Source organism: Artibeus jamaicensis, unplaced genomic scaffold, assembly GCF_021234435.1.
Source record: "Artibeus jamaicensis isolate MK-2021 breed Jamaican fruit bat unplaced genomic scaffold, CSHL_Jam_final scaffold_11, whole genome shotgun sequence".
NCBI classification, from domain to species: Eukaryota; Metazoa; Chordata; class Mammalia; order Chiroptera; family Phyllostomidae; genus Artibeus; species Artibeus jamaicensis.
Window position 1 is genome coordinate 3,036,622 of NW_026522027.1, and position 19,381 is coordinate 3,056,002.

The following is a 19,381-nucleotide window of genomic DNA, read 5'->3' on the forward strand; positions in this document are numbered from 1 at the left end:
AACCTGCACCCTATTGGTTTGGACCACACCCAACCACAGCCAAACTGACCCGGCGCTGGAGGGGTCTCTTTTCAGAATTCACACAGAAGAGCCGTGTGTGCCAGGACCTGTGTCTCATGTCCTCTCTGGCCTTTGCCACTCCTGTCTTTCCAGGACGTTTGGACTGGCCCAGAAGAAGCAGGAGAAAATGACCAAGTTCCAGGTGAGTGGAGTTTTGACTTTTATCTTTTTTTGTTGATGTTTGTTCTATTCCAGTTGTCTCAATTACTTTTTCTGATTTTCACCTGTTGAAACCTCTTATCAAAGCTTAGACACATCTTTTTTCTCTTCCATGAGAAGGATAAAAAACAGGTGTGTCTGATGTGCTTGTTAGTTTTCATATTGGTTCTATTTTTGTTTGTCTTTAAGTTTCGCTTTTAGTTTTAATTTTAGTTTATCATCTTCATTTCAAGTACTAGTGCAGAAATCCCTAGGTATCAAAAGTTTTAAAAGCCAAATTATTGCACTGCAACATGAACTGTTTTTCCCATATTATATTTTATATACTTAAAACCACAGTATATGTTCACTTTTCAATCTTTTTCCCCCTTAGTATTATCACTTGAGTCTTTAGTGATTCACCATTCTTGTATGTACTTTGTTATGCTAATTTCTTGCCCAGTCCATAGAAATAACCCAGAGGGCTGGCTGTGTAAGACAAGGGTTTATTAGGCCTTGAAGTACAACACCTGGCTGGTCGGTGAAATTACCTCAACCCAGGCTTTCCCAGCACAGGGGTAAATAGAGTACAGAAGAGAAAGCATGCAGGTTGCTTGCTTGCAAGCTCTGTGAGATCAAAGCGCTGGCTGTTTTCTATGTTGTAGTTTATACTCTGGGCCCACATCCCCAAACAATTTCTTGGCCAAAGAGCTGGGCAGGCTCTCAAGGTCTCACAGTTTACTCACAGATAACCTTCACTGTGTTCCACAGGGTGGGAGGTCGGGTTGGAGCTTGGGGAGGGGCCCCTGTTTCCACAACCATACATTGTCTGAGAAGGGTTTCTATTTTGCAGTTTTCAGCAGCTACAAACAGGCATATACACCACTGTGCCTGTGAATAAATTTTGTTTTGAGTCATCAAAGTTCTGCATGGGCTTTAAAAATGAAATGTAATTTACTTACTAAAAATTACACATCTTAGATGTCAAGTCAGTGCTGGTGGTATACTCTGTTTTAAAAGTTTAATAACTGCATTAGCCCACCACCCAAAACCAGAAATAGAACATTTCTATTACCCCTCAAAATTCTCTCATGTGGCTTTCAAGTCTGTTTCCTCCTCAGGGGAAGCATCTGCTGTTCTGATCTGTCATCACATGATTAGTTGACTTGTTTTGAAATTATATATAAGTAATGAATTTGTACAGTATGTAATCTTGTAGTACTTGCCTTCTCTCACTTGGCACAGTGTTTTCAATATCAATCTATCTTGTGTGTATCAATGTGTTGTCCCTTTTTATTGAGTTGTGCTAGATTTTATGAATATATGAAAGCTGTCTTTTAGAAGGATAGACAAAATTCTCCTTTTCAAGGATCTTTGGGTCGTTGTACAGCTTTTGACTGCTAAGCATAAAAGTCCTGTGAGTGGCATTCTTGTACAGGTCTTCTTGTGGAGCTATATTTTCATGTCACTTGGGTGAACTTCTAGAAGTGAAATGACTCAGCTTACAGGGTAATTAAATGTAAACAGTTGTCCAAAGGGGTGGTACCATTTTACAGCCCCCTGCAGCGTCTGAGAGTTTCAGTTGCCCCACATCTTTCCATTGTTTGATGTAGATCTTTTTTTATTTCATCAGCTCTGAAGAAATGACATCTCACTGTGATTATAATTTGTATTTTCACCATAAGAAATGATGTTGAATACTCTTTCCTCTGCATTTTCACCATCTTGTATATTCTTTGTGATGTTTGTTGAAGTCATTTGCCCATTTTAAACATGGGTTTCTAGCCCTGGCTTTGATGCTGAGTGGATTCAGTGCTGTCCTTCAGATCATTCTAGCTGGTTCTATTGCCAGTCAGGGCACATTCCTGGTTTGCAGGCCAGGGCCCCAGTAGGGGGCGTGTGAGAGGCAGCCACACATTGATGTTTGTCTCCTCCCTTTCTCCCTCCCTCCCCCTCTCTCTAAAAATAAATATGTAAGTCCTTTAAAAACAAGAAAAAATTTAGAATAGCCCCAAACAGTCTGTCAGGAATAGGAAGCCACAGAGAGGGACAGTGCCGGAATCATGATATGACACAGATGCTAGTTATCTGTTAAGGATGCTTTGTTAATGTTGTAAATTATCATTTACCACTTCAGTTGCTTTCAAGTGTACCATTCAATGTTGTTTGGTACATTCACAATGTGTGAGTCGTCACCACATGTCCAGAACTCTTCAGCTTCCTGAACTGAAAGTCTGTACCCATTACACAGGAACTTCTATTCCCCCTGTCCCTAGTGTCTGGCAACCAACATTTTACATTCTGCATCTATGTACTTGACTATTCTAGGTACCTTATATAAGTGGAATTATGTACAGAATCCTTTTGTGACTGGCTCATTTCATTTGGCATAATGTCTTCATGGTTCATCTATCTGACAAGGACTTATTTTACTTAGTATTTTATTGTATTTCATTATTTTATGATTATTATAATTTTTTTAGAGAGTGGGGAATGGAGCAGGAAAGAGAAGGAGAGAAACATGGATGTGCAAGGAAACGTCAGTGTGTGGTTGCCCCTTGCAGTCCCTCAGCCAGGGACGCAGCCGGTAGCTCGGGCGTGCACCCTGACCAAACATCGAACCAGCCACCTTTATGTTCACAGGTGGGCACTCATCCCACTGAGCCACACCAGTCAGGACATTTAAAAAATTTTTTTAATCCTCACCTGAGCCTATGATTTTATTTATCTTAGAAAAGGAAAGGGATGGAAGAAGAAAGAGAGGGAGAGAAGCACTGATCTCCTTCCTGTTGCCTCCTGAATGCACCCTGACAGGGGATCGAACCCACAACCTCTTGGTGTATGGGAGGACACTCCAACCAGCTGAGCCACCCAGCAAGGGCATCTGAGAAGGATTTTAAAGCAGCCATTGTAAACGTATTTCTGCAACCACCTACAGACATGAAATGAAAACCAGAAAATTTTAGGAAAGAAATAGAAAATATACAGTAGATCCAAATGGGGATTTTAGAACTGAAAAATATAGTAAATGGAATTGAAAAACTGAAACAATGGACTCAACAGCAGAATGAAGGGGAAGAGGAAGACCTTGAAGATAGACTAATATACATTTTCTGATGTATATTTTTTAGATATTTTTATTTATTTTAGAGAGAGGGGAGGGGACAGAGAGAAAGGGGAGAGAAACATTGATGTGTGAGAGATGTTCATCTGTTGCATTTAAGATAATTACAAGTGGGGTAAGGTAAAGGCACTTAAAGAGAAGTAAGGTTTCTACTTTTAATTTGGAACTGGTAACATAACAACAGTAGATTGTTATGTGTAAGTAATGTAATTCTTATAGCAACCACTAAAACTGTACAAAGGTATCCTATAAGACGTTATAGAGAAATCAACATGCAATTTTAAAAATGATCAACTAACATGCAGGAAAATAGGGTAAAAGAGATGGAAAAAATAAAATGGCAGACTCACATCCTAACATAAGTAATTCATTAAATGTAAATGGCTTATATATGCCCTTTAAAGTACAGGGATTTGAATTGTGATTAAAAATATATGACCCAACTGGTCCTGGCCATTGTGGCTTGGTTGGAGCATTGTCCTACAGCTGAAAGGTTGCAGGTTTGATTTGTGGTCAGGGCACATAATCAGGTTGTCAGTTCAGTTTGAAGTCAACCTGCATACAGGAGGCAACTGATAGATGTTTTCTCTCTCAGGTTGATATTGCCCTTTCTGCCTGCCTCTTTCTCTCTCTCTCTCTCTCTCTCTCTCTCTCACACACACACACACACACACACACACACACACTCATTCAAAGGAATGGATAAAGTGTCCTCAGATGAAGATACAAATAAAATGACCCAACAATATGTTATAAGAAAGTCACTTTTAAAAATTGTTTTTAAATATTTTATTTATTTTATTTTTAGAGAGAGGGTTAGGGGAAAGGAGGGAGAGAAACATGGCTGTGCAAGAGAAACATCAATTGGTTGCCTCTCATGTGCCCCAACCTGGAAGCAGGCCCACAAATATGACATGTGCCGTGACTGGGAATCCAACCAGCAACCTTTTGGTCCAGAGGCTGGCACTCAATCCACTGAACCACACCAGCCAGGACTATAAAAAACTTACTTTAAACATAATGATATAAGCAGGTTAAGAATAAAAGGAGGGAAAAAGATGTATCATGCAAACATGAAAAAAAAGGAGAGGTGACTAAATGAATATACAAATGTAATCCTACCCTTACCACACTAATCATATTGGGAACAGGTAACACTCATTGTGAACCTCCTACGTTCCAGGTGTATAGACTCTCAGGCAGTGCTGTGCAGCAGAACTGCCGTGATTGTCATGTTGTGTGTTATGCTGTGTAATGTGGTAGCCACAGGCCACATGTGGCTCTGGAGCATTTGAAATATTCCATTGCAGCCGTGGGAGAGAATTTGTAATTTTACGTAATGTTAACCTTTTATTTCCATAGCCACATGTGAGTACTGGCTTCTGCATTGGACAGGACAGTTATTGTAACTTTATGTCTATTCATTCATTGGTAGGTGTAAGTATTTTCTGTGATGAGAAGCATCACACAGATGAGGAAATAGATGAAGGGGTTTTTGGTCTAAGATCATGCAGCTTGGGAGGGGTACACAGCTGGGGATTTAAACTCAAGTATTCTGGCAGGGAAATATGCCACTTTGACACTTTGAATGCTGTCATAAATAGTGTCACAGACAGGCGGTATGTGCCTTGAGAGCACAGAGGGCCAATGTCATAGCTCCTCAGGAGAGGTGACCTATTGTTTTGTCAAATTTTAACAAAGTGACAGTACCCAGGCTCAGTGAATGCAGGAGTGAGAAAGGAAGGATGAAAACTACCAGATCCTGTTGGGAGTAAATGGACCTAACGATTCTGGAACAATTTGGTAGAATTGATCAGCATGTAGAGTGTATAGCTCCCCGTGATTCAAGAGTTCCAGTTCCAGGGTCCCTACTGTAGGAATACCCACAAATGAAACCAAGTGAGGTCTGCAGGAATTATTCTTTAATTGCACATATTTTAATGCTACTATATAGAAAATTAATGTATGAAGTTGACACGCTGGGTTGGGAACAGGAGGACACTACCTAAGGGAGACTCAAGCCCCTCAGCATCCAGAGTAACTTCCCACCAATCCTCCCTGCCCACTCAGTGCTGCCCTTATCCCAGTGGAGGGTGGTTGTGACATTGAGGTTGACTGTGTTTGGTGTTGTAGGAGGCTGTGACGTTCAAGGACGTGGCTGTGGTCTTCACAGAGGAGGAGCTGGGGCTGCTGGACCCTTCCCAAAGGAAGCTGTACCGAGACGTGATGCTGGAGAACCTCAGGAACCTGGTGTCTGTGGGTGAGGACAGGTGCCCCCTCTACCTGAATGTCAGCTGCCAAGAGTATTTATTTTATTTTTTTAAATGATGTTTTAATGATTGTGGTATTACAGTTTGCTGCGACCAGCTTGGAGGAGTTTCCTGAATGGGGGCGATAAGAGATGCAGAAAGACACAACACAGTTAGTTTAAGGAAAATGGGGCTAGTGGGACATCGGCTTCTGATGGCGAGATAATGAACCAGGAACATGGTCTCCGTGTTTATTTCATACGGGTTGGTTAGATAGAGCTCAAGGACGTTTTGCAAACTGCGGGAGATTCTGCAGGCACAGACTGTTTTGTTCCCACGCTATCTAACTGATTCCTATGTCTTCTGTAAAAATTACAGTCACATTAAGCTGAAGCTTGTAGTATCTATTTCATTCTCAACACCCACAGGTTCTGGCTGCTATCTCTGCTTACTTGGATCTGCCTTGCAGGTGCAAGCAGTCAAGCCTGGCTTTGCCAAGCACTCAACCTTAGCTATGAAGCCAGCCTTCACCATTTCCCACAACTACTTCTTTTTACTTTTCTAAATGCAGCATAAGCAGAGGCACTGGTGCTGCTATAAACAAGATTATGCTATGCAGAGCAGGCTTCAAAGGACAAAATGTATAGTCTGGCCTTTCTCAGGCCAGATTGTACCCTGGAGCTGTTCGTTCCAGTACAAGGTCGCAGCTGCCTCTGGCATTGGTTTCAGGCTGAGTCAGGCATGGGGAGCAAAGTAGCCAAGAGATGAGGAGACCTCTTACAGATAGAGTGAGGACTCAAGCTATGACAACACTGAGGAGGGAGAGTCTTTCTGTCCCTTCTCTGTAGATCCTTAAGTCTTTTCCCGATGGCCTTTGCTGACTGTGCCTGTCTTAGGTTGCCCCTCCCTTGAGCAGTCTTACTTGTCATTGGCTAACCAGTCATCCGCCCAGGCCAAGCAGGGGGAAGTGAAGGAGGCAGGGGCTGGGCTCCTTCCATGAGGATAGGTTTTGTCTCTGAGGTGGCTCACGGCCCCAAGGCCTTCTCACTCAGCCCTAGCCATGGGACACTTTTGTCCATTAATGAGGCTACAGTCCTTGAGACCAGGTAGGAGGGCTCCCCACATCAATTTTCCTCCCCCTATTTCTTTTCCAGATGCCGGTGATGCATTCCCAAGTGAGTTAGCTGCAATTGTCTTCGGACTTGTGGACAGACTAATGAGAAAGCATAGCGTATGATTAGAATTGCAAGCACAAGTCCCCCCAGATACCAGGTGGTGTGTTTTAGCAAATTAAAGGGATTGAAGCCTTTTAACTCAGATAATAACTCTTGAGCTGTCTGAGCATGGTTTATGATAGGGTCCCTGGCTTCTTGTGTACTTACAGTTCTCTGTGTAATTGAGTTTAATCTAACCTTACATTCTTATGATGCCATACTCCTTGCAAATGAGTTTTGACCTTTTCCAAATTCCACTGGCTGCTGTTATATAAAGCTTGAGTGAGATAAATATATTGATATCACGCTTGGCACTGCAGTCTTTGTCTAAATTTAATGGCTTGTATTGGGTCTCCTAAACCCATTGCTACTGCTTCAAGGGCATTAAGTTTAGCTTCTAACTTGACATCAATCACACCTTGAGTATTTAAGGTTACCAAAGTATTATAAGCTAGGGTATTAACAAATTCAGCATTTCGGATGCTCTGCATAAGTGCAGCAGCAGCTGTGGCTGCTGATGCAAGGACTGTGACAAGAGTAATAATTTTGACCACAATAAGACCAAGCACTTTCTTAGGGTAACTTAAGGCCTTTTGTAGTTCTTTAAGCACTTGTAGGCCGGCATCTGCATACCATGGTCCCGTGACATTTACTGGAATCATTATAAAAGGGGGTTGAGGAATATAAGTAGTATGTCCTCTTCAGAATTTTATCTGGACACACAGTCAAGTTACACTTTTCACAGATCACAATATATTTCTCCTCTCGATAAGTAATATTAACTTGTCCTGTGACTGTGGCATAAGGCTGTTGGATGCAGGCATGAAGGCCATATTGAAATGTCAGACCCAGGGCACCCGTGCTAGGGGTGGTGAAATTTATTAAGCATAGGGCAGCTTCAAGGCGCCAGATTTCCCTTGGTATTTGGCCTGCCCTGCTAGCGAGTACATTACTGACAAATCTTCCAGCGGACATAGTTGATGATGGGGATGAGGTGGGTCCATCTTACGTGCCCAGCAATAGAGGGAGATCCCCGTTCTGGCAACACTGTCCTTGGCAGGAACAAGGTTGTGCACTCATAGTTGGCACAGGAACAAGGTTGCCAAGGTGGGAAGCCCCTTATCTTAACATGTTTCTGGTTAGGGCAATAGGGCAGTGAGAGATGCCGCTGGGAATGATCTGAGAGACGTTAGGGAGTCCCCACTGGGACACTGTTTGTATATATTTTCTACTGTTCCCAGGCCCTGTGATATCGGCAATCTTTATAGGCAATTTGTTTTTCTTGTTGTAACAGTAAACACCCAGTCTTCTCAGTAGAGGAAAGACATATAGGTGGGGTGGCACTGAGGTTGGTATAATTAAATCCTCCACATGAGGTGAGAGAAATATGACTTGCTGAACATCCCCCCACTACCTGGGTGTCATTAGTGAACCCAGGAATGGAGGGACTTTCCCAAGAGGTTGGATTGGCCACTGGTGGGTCAGGGAGATAAACTCAGTAGCACTCTCCTCTACAGCTACAAACCTGACATGGCAGAATTGCCAGCATGGCCACAGACATGCTCTTGGGGATTTTAGATGCTCCTCGATGACGGACCATTCCTTCCGCCTCATCTACAAGTTTCCTCAGCCGTCCCCATGTGGACAGTGTGGCTTCTCGAGTCGAGCACACAGATCGAGACATCGTTGCAGACAGCATCAGTCTCATCCCCTTCATCTGAGGTTCCCCTGGCTCTCTGGGTACATGACAGTGTGTCACTGGTCTCTCAGCCACCCAGAGGGGGCCATCCGCACCTTCCAGAAAGAGACAAACACGTCCTCTTCCTCACGTTAACGCTGGATCCGGGCCCTTCCACACACACCAGTGTTTAAATCTTCCCAAAATACCAAACCTGCAGCTTTCGCCGTGGCCCCCGGATGATGCCTGTCTGCTGCTGTCAGTCCTTGTTAATCACAGTTTAAAAAATTGAAGGTGGAGAGAGCTAAGTTGAGGCGTCTCTGGAGAGAGGAGGAGAGTATGTCTCCCCCTTCTTTGTTTACTTAATAATGCATTGAAGGTTTGGGGAGCTCATAGGTTCAGAATTTGCAAGGAAAGTGGGAAGGAGGGGGTTCCCTGCTTAAAAATGTTTTAGGCAAAAGTGGTTATGTGCCAAGAGCCTTTCATGAACTAACCATTCCCTCCGGGAGAATGGCCAGGTTTTCCTCAAGGGAATGATCAGTGTTTACAGGTACTGAGTTAAAAATGGTGCTTAGTCTTCCGTGGAGAAGGGCTAGTTCTCCCCTGGAGATAGGACACCTATATTTCATTTCTACGATAAAAGGTCACGGCTTTGTCAAAAACGAGGCTGTTTAATGTTTTTTTTCAACACGTCCCACTCCCTATCCCAGTTACAGAAATGTCTGTTTTATTTATTTTTTAATTTTTTATTGATTATGCTGTTACAGTTCTATTCCCTCCCTTCATTCCCCTCCACCTTACCTCCCCGTCCCCATTACCCCCCCTTTAGTTTATGACCATGTGTCTCAAGTTCTTTAGATTCTATATTTCCCATACTATTCTTGCCCCCAATCTATTTTCTATCTATGGTCTATGCTACTTATTTTCTGTACCTTCTCCCCCCTTCTCCTCCTCCCACTCCCCTGTTGCTAACCCTCCTTGAGATCTTCATTTCTATGTTTCCACTCCTGATCTAGCTGTCCTTTTAGTTTGCTTTCGTTTTAGGTGTGGTTGTTAATAACTGTGAGTTTGCTGTCCTTTCACTGTTCATGTTTTTTTAACTTCTTTTTCTTAGATAAGTCCCTTTAACATTTCATATAATAAGGGCTTGGTGATGATGAACTCCTTGAATTTGATCTTATCTGAGAAGCACTTTATCTGTCCTTCCATTCTAAATGAAAGTTTTGCTGGATAGAGCAATCTTGGTTGTAGGTTTTGGGATTTCATGACTTGGAATACCTCTTTCCAGCCCCTTCTTGCCTGTAAGGTCTCTTTTGAGAAATCTGCTGACAGTCTGATGGGAACTCTTTTGTAGGTGACTGTCCCCTTATCTCTTGCTGCTTCTAGGATTTTCTGCTTCATTTTAATCTTGGCTAATATAATGATGATGTACCTTGGTGTGTTTCTTCTTGGGTCCAACTTCTTTGGGACTCTCTGAGCTTCCTGGATTTCCTGGAAGTCTATTTCCTTTGCCAGATTGGGGAAATTCTCCTTTATTATTTGTTCAAATAAGTTTTCCACTGGTGGCTGTGCCTTTCCCCCTTCTGGTACCCCTATAATTCGGATGTTGGAGCGTTTAAAGATGTCCTGGACATTCCTAAGACTCTCCTCATTTCTTTGAATTCTTGCTTCTTGACTCTTTTCTGTTTGGCCATTATTTGCTTTCTTCTGGTCCACTCCATTGATTTGAGTCCCAGTTTCCTTTTCATCGCTATTGGTTTTCTGTGCAATTCCATTCATTTCAATTAGTTTCGCCTTCATATATTTATCTAATTTGTGGCTATAATCAACCAGTTCTGTGAGGATCCTGATCACCAGTGTTTTGAACTGTGCATCTGAGAGTTTTGCTATTTCTTTGTTGCTTAGATTTATAGGCTCTGGGGCTTTGAGATCTTCTTGAGCCATTTTTGGGCTGTTCGCGCCCTTTAAGTGTGAGGAACGGAGCCTTGGATTCCAGGTTGCTGGGTTGTGACGCTGTATGTGGGGGCGTGTTCAGAGCAGGGAAATGGCGGCCCCCTCTTCTGTTTTGCACCTCTGGGTGAGGAGCAGAGCCTTAGGTGGTTCATCAGGGCTGGGCCACTCAGAGTCGCTGGGTTATGACGCTGTATGTGGAGGTGGGGTCAGAGCGGGGAAAATGGCGGCGCCCTTTGTGCCACATGCCACGGGGACCCTCTGGGTCCCGGTCGAATCGCCCACTCCCTCGCTTGTCTATCCACGCACAAATGCGCGACCACAGTCAACCCGCAGCCCTGCTCCCTCGCTGTTTCCCCATGGTCTCTCACTGGGTCGCTTGCTCAGTCTCTCACTAGGTCCAACCCTGCGCCTGGATTCCGCGCACCTGAGTCCGTCTGACCGAGTTTTCCAGTGCAACCCCGCTCCACCAGCTGCTGGTTTTGCCCCTTACTGGTCAGGCTGAAGAATTTGTTGTTAACAGACTTCCGAAAAGTTCAGTTTTCTGTGTTCTGGCTGTGTTTTCTGTTGCTAATATTTGGTTGTCTCTAAACTTGGTTGTGTGAGAAGGCACCGCGTCTTCACCTATGCCTCCATCTTGGCAGAAGTCCCCCAGAAATGTCTGTTTTAATTAACGGCCACTTTGGGGGCCAATATTGGCAAAAATAACAGTCACGTCTGTTGCTGTGCAGAAATTGTTAAGTGTCCTGAAGTTGACACAGGGTGGAAAAGGCCTTTGGCAAGCAAAGCTGGATCTCCTCCCCCCATGAGTGCTGGGATGACACACAGCTTGTAGAAGCCTGATTACAAGTGAGTTGTTGGCGAGTGACAAGAATATCCTTAGCATCTGTAATGTTTCTTCCTGGATCCAGGAATTCCAGTAGAGAGGAGCAGGTTAGCCTTTTCTACGATATGGCTTCATGTTTTTCACAGGCAGCTCCAAGGGTCCTTCGGGAGAGCAGGCACAAGCATACCGTGTTCCCCAAGTTAGTAAATCAACAGTTTCTTTGTGAGTGGTGAGGGAAGAAAAACTATTCAATGATTTCAAATTTGGGGCTTAACTGTCTAGTTTGAATTGCTTAATTGACAAGACTTAGCTCAGCCCTAGCTAGTGGGGAGAGACTCACTGGGCCTCTTCTTTTAAAGTAGTAAATAAATTAGTAAGTTGGTGTTACCAAGGTTTTAATTAGAAATTTTCAGTCCCATGGACTCATTCGATGGCATTCGATAGTCATTCAATCCCATAGAGCCATTAGCTATGGCCTCTAGCAGTCCTTTCACTTTTTCCTGTTTAGCCCCAGAGAACTGATCCTGGTCTTCTTCCCAGGGATTTTTTTCTATCAGCTGTAAGCCATTAACCCTTGGCTGCCCAGTTTGCAATGGGCAGGGAGCAGTACCAGTGAGGCTCCAAGTGGCAGCTGAAAACCAGCCTGAGATTTAAAAGTGTCATTCAGCTCCCCCTTGGAAAGACAGGCCCCCTGCTATTTCTGCAAGTTGTAATGAGTGAACATTGAGTTAATTGCCCTGTTATTTTCTGGACCTGGTAGCTCCTACGTCCAGAATCTGCAGTGTTTCAAAAACTTAGATGCTTAATTTTCCTTTTTTAAGTTTTTTTCTGCTTCTACTTTCCTACTTTAGTTGTTCACGCTAATGTCTTTTCTTCCTCTGGGACACATGAATGTGGTATGTATCCATTCCTTTAGTCCTTCTTACCCTTCTCCTTTATAGTCCTTCACTTTTTTTTTTTGCTAGCAGTAAGTCTTTATTTTTCTATTTGAATTTTTCTAATATATTTTATTGATTATACTGTTACAGTTGTCCCATTCTCCCCCTTCATTCCCCTCCACCCTTCACACCCTCTCCCACCCACATTCCCCCCCTTTAGTTCATGTCCATGTGTCACAAGTTCTTTAGCTTTTACATTTCCCACACTACTCTTGCCCTCCCCCTGCCTATTTTTACCTACCATGCTATAAGTATGCTATAAGAGGTACCTACCATAAGTACCTCTATGCTACTATTCTCTGTACCTTTTTTCCCCTCTCTCCTCCTCCCACTCCCCTGTTGCTATCCCTCCATGTGATCTCCATTTCTGTGGTTCTGTTCCTGTTCTAGTTGTTTCCTTAGTGTTTGTTTTTGTTTTTCTTATGTTCAGTTGTTGATAGTTGTGAGTTTGTTGTCATTTTACTGTTCATATTTTTTATCTTCTTTTTCTTAGATAAGTCTCTTTAACATTCCATATAATAAGGGCTTGGTGATGATGAACTCCTTTAACTTGACCTTATCTGGGAAGCACTTTTTCTGTCCTTCCTTTCTAAATGAAAGCTTTGCTGGATAGAGCAATCTTGGATGTAGGTCCTTGCCTTTCATGACTAGGAATACTTCTTTCCAGCCCCTTCTTGCCTGTAAGGTCTCTCTCTCTCTCTCTCTCTCTCTCTCTTTTAAATTTGTTTTTAGAGAGAGGGAAAGGGAGGGAGAAAGAGAGGGAGTGAAACATCCATGTGTGGTTACCTCTCACATGGCCCGCACTGGGGACCTGTCCTGCAACCCAGGCATGTACCATGACTGAGACTCAAACCAGTGACCCTTTGGTTCACAGCCCATGCTCAATCCACTGAGCTACGCCAGCCAGGGCTCAGTGTAAGGTCTCTTTTAAGAAATCAGCTGATAACCTTATGGGAACTCCTTCGTAGGTAACTGTCTCCATATCTCTTGCTGCTTCTAGGATTCTGTCCTTCATTTTAATCTTGGCTAATATAATGATGATGTGCCTTGGTGTGTTCCTCCTTGGGTCCAACTTCTTTGGGACTCTCTGAGCTTCCTGGACTTCCAGGAAGTCTATTTCCTTTGCCAGATTAGGGAAGTTCTCCTTTATTATTTGTTCAAATAAGTTTTCCACTTGTTGCTGTTCCTCTTCCCCTTCTAGTACCCCTATAATTCAGATGTTGGGACGTTTAAAGATGCCCTGGAGGTTCCTAAGCCTCTCCTCATTTTTTTGAATTCTTGTTTTTTCATTCTTTTCTGTTTGGTTGTTTCTTTGTTACTTCTGGTCCACTCCATCTTGGCCAGAAGTCCACAATCCTTCACTTTCTTTTTTCTTTTTTTCTTTTTTTTTTTTTTATATTTTCTTTATTTTTCAAGAGAGGGGAAGGGAAGGAGAAAGAAAGGGAGAGAAACATCAATGTGTGGTTGCCTCTCATGTGTCCTCTGCCGGGAACTGGCCTGCAACCCAGGCATGTGCCCTGACTGGGAACCGAACTGCGATACTCTAGTTCACAGGCCCGCGCTCAATCCACTGAGCTACACCAGCCAGGGCCACAATCCTTCACTTTCTTAATTCCTTCTTTCTCTTTCTTATCTTTCACTTTCTTCTTTCTTTTTTCTTTTCTTTCTTTCTTCTTCATTTTTTCTTATTACTTTTCCTATACAATACTCTTTCAGCTTGCACAGACCATCTTGACTTACACAGAGCCTCTTCAACTTACACAATCCTGTTTCAGCTCCTCTAGCCCTATTTAGTTGGCCCTTTTAACTCATGTAGACATAACCAACTTTAGAATAACTCACATTCAATCCTATTTTTTAAAGAATAAAATGCCATAATTTATACCTTTCATTACTACACCAGATTTTTCCCAATTTAATTAAAGTTCTCAACTTTTAGTGACAATCAAAAGTAAATAATTAGCATGTTTTAGATTGACAAATTTATGCACACATTTCATAACTTCAGAAACATTTTTTTTTGAGGGGGGAATAGAACAACTGTAATGGCATAATCAATAAAATATATTTTTAAAAAAAGAAACCGTTTTTTCCTCACTGTCAAATACATTTCTTTCTTCTTCTTCTTCTTTTTTTTTTTTTTCTATGCTTGGTGATTACTGTATTCCTTGAGTGTGCTCAAAAGTGAGCTATCTCATCATCTATTGCCCTTGACAAGTTTAGGGAGGCTGGAGAGGAGGGAGGGAGGATGCTAATCCGGCATTGCTCATTCCCAGGACTGAAGCAGTCCCTGGGCCTCCAGAAGGAGGATTCAGACTGTTTAAAAGACACATTTTGCTATTGTTTCTTTCTTTCTTTTTTTTTTTTTTTTAGCTTTTTACTGACTGACAGAGAAGTGAGATCTTTTTCCCTCTCTAAAAACTCAGTTTAAATTCTGAGTAGCATCCTTATGATGGATGTAACAATATTGAAGATCTCATTCCATTGACCAGAGGTTTAGCAAAACATTGTAAGACAGAGACTGACTTTTTTCTTTAGAATAGAAACAACAAAACCCAAGGCAAAGACAAAGTTCAAGCAAACTAGTATTTTTGAATTAAATCCTCTAAAAGGAGGGAATGAAACAGTAGCCTTAGAATCTTATCTTACACCACATGGTGCTAAAAGACAGGGGTGATGGGCTCTTCGAAGCTGATTTGGGTTATTTGGATCTGGCCTCTCAATCACAGGGTAAAAGCAAAACCTGATACATTTTCACCTTCTTTACGAGCCTTCCACACTGCCCTTTGTAAGGCAGATGTTTCTGGGGGCATAGGAAGCTCAGACCTGGTCTTTTTCCTCAGCCCCTTAGGTCGGGCACAGAGCCCTGTGGGGGGGTGGCCTGATGCAGCCTCAAGGAAGCCCTTGTCCTCTACTGACAGCACCAAAAGTTGGTGCGCCAGTCCCTGCATATGGGGATTTTCAGGGTCTGGAAAACCATCATTTCCCCCCTCCTCAGATTCATCCTCCCCACTCTCTCTCTCTGCCCTCCCAGCCTCCTTCTCAAGCTCCCTGGTATAATCTGGTAGAAGGGGTCATCACTATGCCCAGCCAGGGGTGCTGGTGGAGCTGTGGGCGTTTTGGCCAGGAGGGAGGTGTATCCTTCCGCTGTCGAGGTGAAAGTACCTGCTATTGGGTTCTCTACTTTCATTTCCTCCTCCTGCGGATTGGGCGCATCACAAATGAGAGCCCACAAAGTGAAAGTAAAAATGGGCATTTCTGTTGGCCACACAGAGGTATACCGCTTCCTCAATTTTTAGGTACCTTTGCCCATGTAATTTAATTAACAGTTCCCTCATCTGGAAAACAAGGGCAGGTCTGCTGGATAAAGCCCAGGAACTGCTCTGAGAACTACGCACCTTTGTTCTTCTTACTGTAAGCATAGATTTAAGCACTTGCACATAAAGCCACCTCTCGGCGGATCCTGCATTCCCTATGTGTTACAGCTGGTTGAAACCTCAAATCGCCCCTCACCTCACTTCATGACTTGCCACTGCACTCAGGAGTGTCTCCTCGCCTGAGTTGTTGGGTCCCCCTGTACACAGGGTGCCATGTTGGGTGCCACTTGCCACGACCAGCTCGGAGTGGGGGTGACAGGAGATGAAGGCACAACACACATAATTTAAGGAAAATGGAGACCAGGTGGGACATCTTCTCTGATGGAGAGACAATGAACCACGAACATGGTCGTCACATTCATTTTATACGGGTTGGTTAGATGGAGCTCAGGGATGTTTTGCAAACTTAGGGAGGTGCTGCAGGCACAGATTTTTCTGTTCCCAGGCTATCTAACCAGAGCATATGTCTACTGCAAAAGTTATAGTCGCATACAGCTGAAGCTTGTGGTTATCTAATTCCTTCTCAACCCCGGAAGGTTCTGGCTGTTATCAGGTGCTGGCTTGATCCGCCTTGTAGACACAAGCAGTCAGGTGCTGCTTTGCCAAGCACTCATCCTTAGCTATGGCGCCAGCCTTCACCATCCCCCATGACAGTTGTCCCAAGTTTTCCCACTTTGCCCATCTCCACCCTGTGCCCCCCCACTCTCTCAGGCTATCCCACACCATTGTTCACGTCCATAAGTCATGCTTAAAAGTTCTTTGACTACTTTCCTATACTGTACTTTACGTCCCCATGGCTATTCTGTAAGTACCTATTTGCATGCCCCCACTGGAGACCCAGCCCACAATCCAGGTATGTGACCCAGACCAGGAATCGAACTGGTGGCCCCCTGATTTGCAGGCTGGCACTCAATCCACTGAGGCATACCAGCCATGGCTACTTAATTTGTTTTTTTATTTTTTTAAGATTTTATTTATTTATCTTTAGAGTGGAAGGGAAAGAGAGAGGGAGAGAAATATCAATGTATGGTTGCCTTTCGTTTGTCCCCCACTGGGATCTGGCCTGCAACCCAGGCATGTGCCCTGACTGGGAATGGAACCGCGATTCTTTGGTTCACAGGCCCTCACTCAATCTCCTGAGCTACACCAGCTGGGCTTAATTTGTTTTTTAGATTCAATTATTTTTTTTAAAATTTTATTTAGTTATTTTTCAAGTACAGTTTTTTGTCTATTTTTCCCATCCCAGCCTCCCCCGCACCTTGCTCCCCACCTCCCTCCCATTTCCACCCGCCTTAGTTCTCATCCCTGTGTCCTTCCTATTTGTTCCTCCAAATCCCTCCCCCTTTTTCCCCTTAACTTCCCTTTCTTCTCCCCTCTGGTTACTATCCCCTTGTTCTCTATTTCAGTGTCTTTGTTTTTTGGTTTTTTTTTTCTTTCTGCTTGCTTGTTTGTTTTGTTGTTTAGCTTCCTGTTAAAGGTGAGATCATATGGTATTTGTCCTTCAATGCCTGGCCTATTTCACTCAGCATAATGCTTTCCAGTTCCATCCATGTTGTTGCAAATGGTAGTAGCTCCTTTCTCTGCAGCATAGAATTCTATTGTGTATATGTACCACAATTTTTGGATCCATTCATTTACTGATGGGCACCTAGGTTGCTTCCAACTCTTGGCTATTGTAAATTGTGCTGCTATGAACATTGTGGTGCATAGGTTCTTTGATATTGATGTTTTAGGATTCTTAGGATATAATCCCAGCAGTGGAATTGCTGGGTCAAAAGGCAGGTTGATTTTTATTTTTCTGAGAAAATTCCATACTGTTTTCCATAATGGTTGTACCAATCTACACTCCCACCAACAGTGGACTAAGGACCCCTTTTCCCCACAACCTCTCCAACATTTGTTGTTTGTTGCTTTGTTTATGATAGCCATCCTGACTGGTGTAAAGTGGTATCTCATTGTGGTTTTAATTTGCATCTCTCTGATAGCTAACGATATTGAGCATCTCTTCATGTGTCTCTGAATGTTCTGTATGTCCTCCTTGGAGAAGTGTTTGTTCAAGTCCTTTTCCCATTTTCTAATTGGGTTGGGTGTCTTCTTAGAGTGGAGTTGTGTAAGTTCTTTGTATATTTTGGAGATTAAACCTTTGTCTGAGGTATCATTGGCAAATATGTTTTCCCATACAGTTGGTTGTCTTGCTAATTTAATACTGTTTTCTTTAGCCATGCAGAAGCTTTTTATTTTGATGAGATCCCATTTGTTTATTCTTTCCTTTACATTCCTTGCTCTAGGGGACATATCAGTAAAGAAGTTGCTGCGTGAAATATCTGAGATTTTCTTGCCAATGTTCTCCTCTAGGACTTTAATGGTGTTATGACTTACATTTAAGTCTTTTATCCACCTTGAATTTATTTTGGTGTATGGTGTAAGTCTGTGCTCAAGTTTCATTTTTTTGCATGTAGCTGTCCAGTTCTCCCAACACCATTTGTTGAAGAGGCTATCTTTACTCCATTTTATGTTACTGCCCCCTTTGTCGAATATTAATTGACTGTAGAGAGTTGGGTTGATTTCTGGGCTCTCTGTTCTGTTCCATTGGTCTATGTGCCTGTTTTTATGCCAGTACCAGGCTGTTTTGATTACAGTGGCCTTGTAATACAGTTTGATATCAGGTATTGTGATCCCCCCTACTTTGTTCTTCTTTCTCAAAAGAGCAGCTGCTATTTGGGCTCGTTTATGGTTCCATATAAATTTTCGAAGTGTTTGTTCTATGTCTGTGAAATATGCCATTGGTACTTTAATAGGTATTGCATTGAATCTGTATATTGCTTTGGGTAGTATGGACATTTTGATGATGTTAATTCTTCCAATCCATGAACAAGGTATATGTTTCCATTTGTTTGTGTCTTCCTTGATTTCGTTCTTCAGGGCTGTGTAGTTTTCTGCATACAGGTTTTTTACCTCCTTAGTTAGGTTTATTCCCAGATATTTTATTTTTCTTTTTGCTATATCAAATGGGATTTTTCTCTTTATTTCTGCTTCTGCTGATTCACTGTTGGTATACAAAAATGCCTTTGATTTCTGGATATTGACTTTGTAACCAGCTGTTTTGCCAAACTCATTAATTAGTTTGAGCAGTTTTTGGGTAGAGTCTATAGGATTTTCCATGTACACTGTCATGTCATCTGCAAACAGTGACAGTTTTGCTTCCTCCTTTCCTATTTGTATGCCTTTTATTTCCTTTTCTTGCCTGATCGCTGTGGCTAAAACTTCCAATACTATATTGAATAGAAGTGGTGAAAGTGGACAACCTTGTCTTGTTCCTGATCTTAGTGGAAAAGCTTTTAGTTTTTTCCCATTGAGTATGATATTGGCTGTAGGTCTCTCATATATGGCCTTTATTATTTTGAGAAATGCTCCCTGTATTCCCACTTTGCTGAGTGTTTTTATCATAAATGGGTGTTGTACCTTATCGAAAGCTTTTTCCACATCTGTTGATATGATCATGTGATTTTTGTCTTTGCTTTTGTTTATGTGATGTATTACATTTACTGATTTGCGAATATTGAACCATCCTTGCATCCCTGGGATGAATCCTACTTGATCATGGTGTATGATCTTTTTGATATATTGTTGGATGTGATTTGCCAATATTTTGTTGAGGATTTTAGCATCTATGTTCATTAGCGATATTGGCCTGAAGTTTTCTTTCTTTGTTGTGTCTCTATCTGGTTTTGGAATTAAGATGATGCTGGCTTCATAAAAAGAATTTGGGAGTTTTCCATCCTTCTGGATTTTTTGAAATAGTCTGTGGAGAATAGGGGTTAGCTCTT

The 19,381-nt window shown here is 42.6% G+C and overlaps 1 protein-coding gene across 1 annotated transcript in view; it reads left to right on the forward strand.

Moving 5' to 3' along the window:
* Positions 1-19,381, forward strand: part of LOC119054429 (zinc finger protein 271-like) — a 35,968-nt gene that overhangs the window by 812 nt on the left and 15,775 nt on the right. The window contains 2 exon segments of the mRNA XM_053655722.1: positions 154-202; positions 5,456-5,582. Of these exon segments, the coding sequence (XP_053511697.1) occupies positions 154-202; positions 5,456-5,582 (176 nt within the window).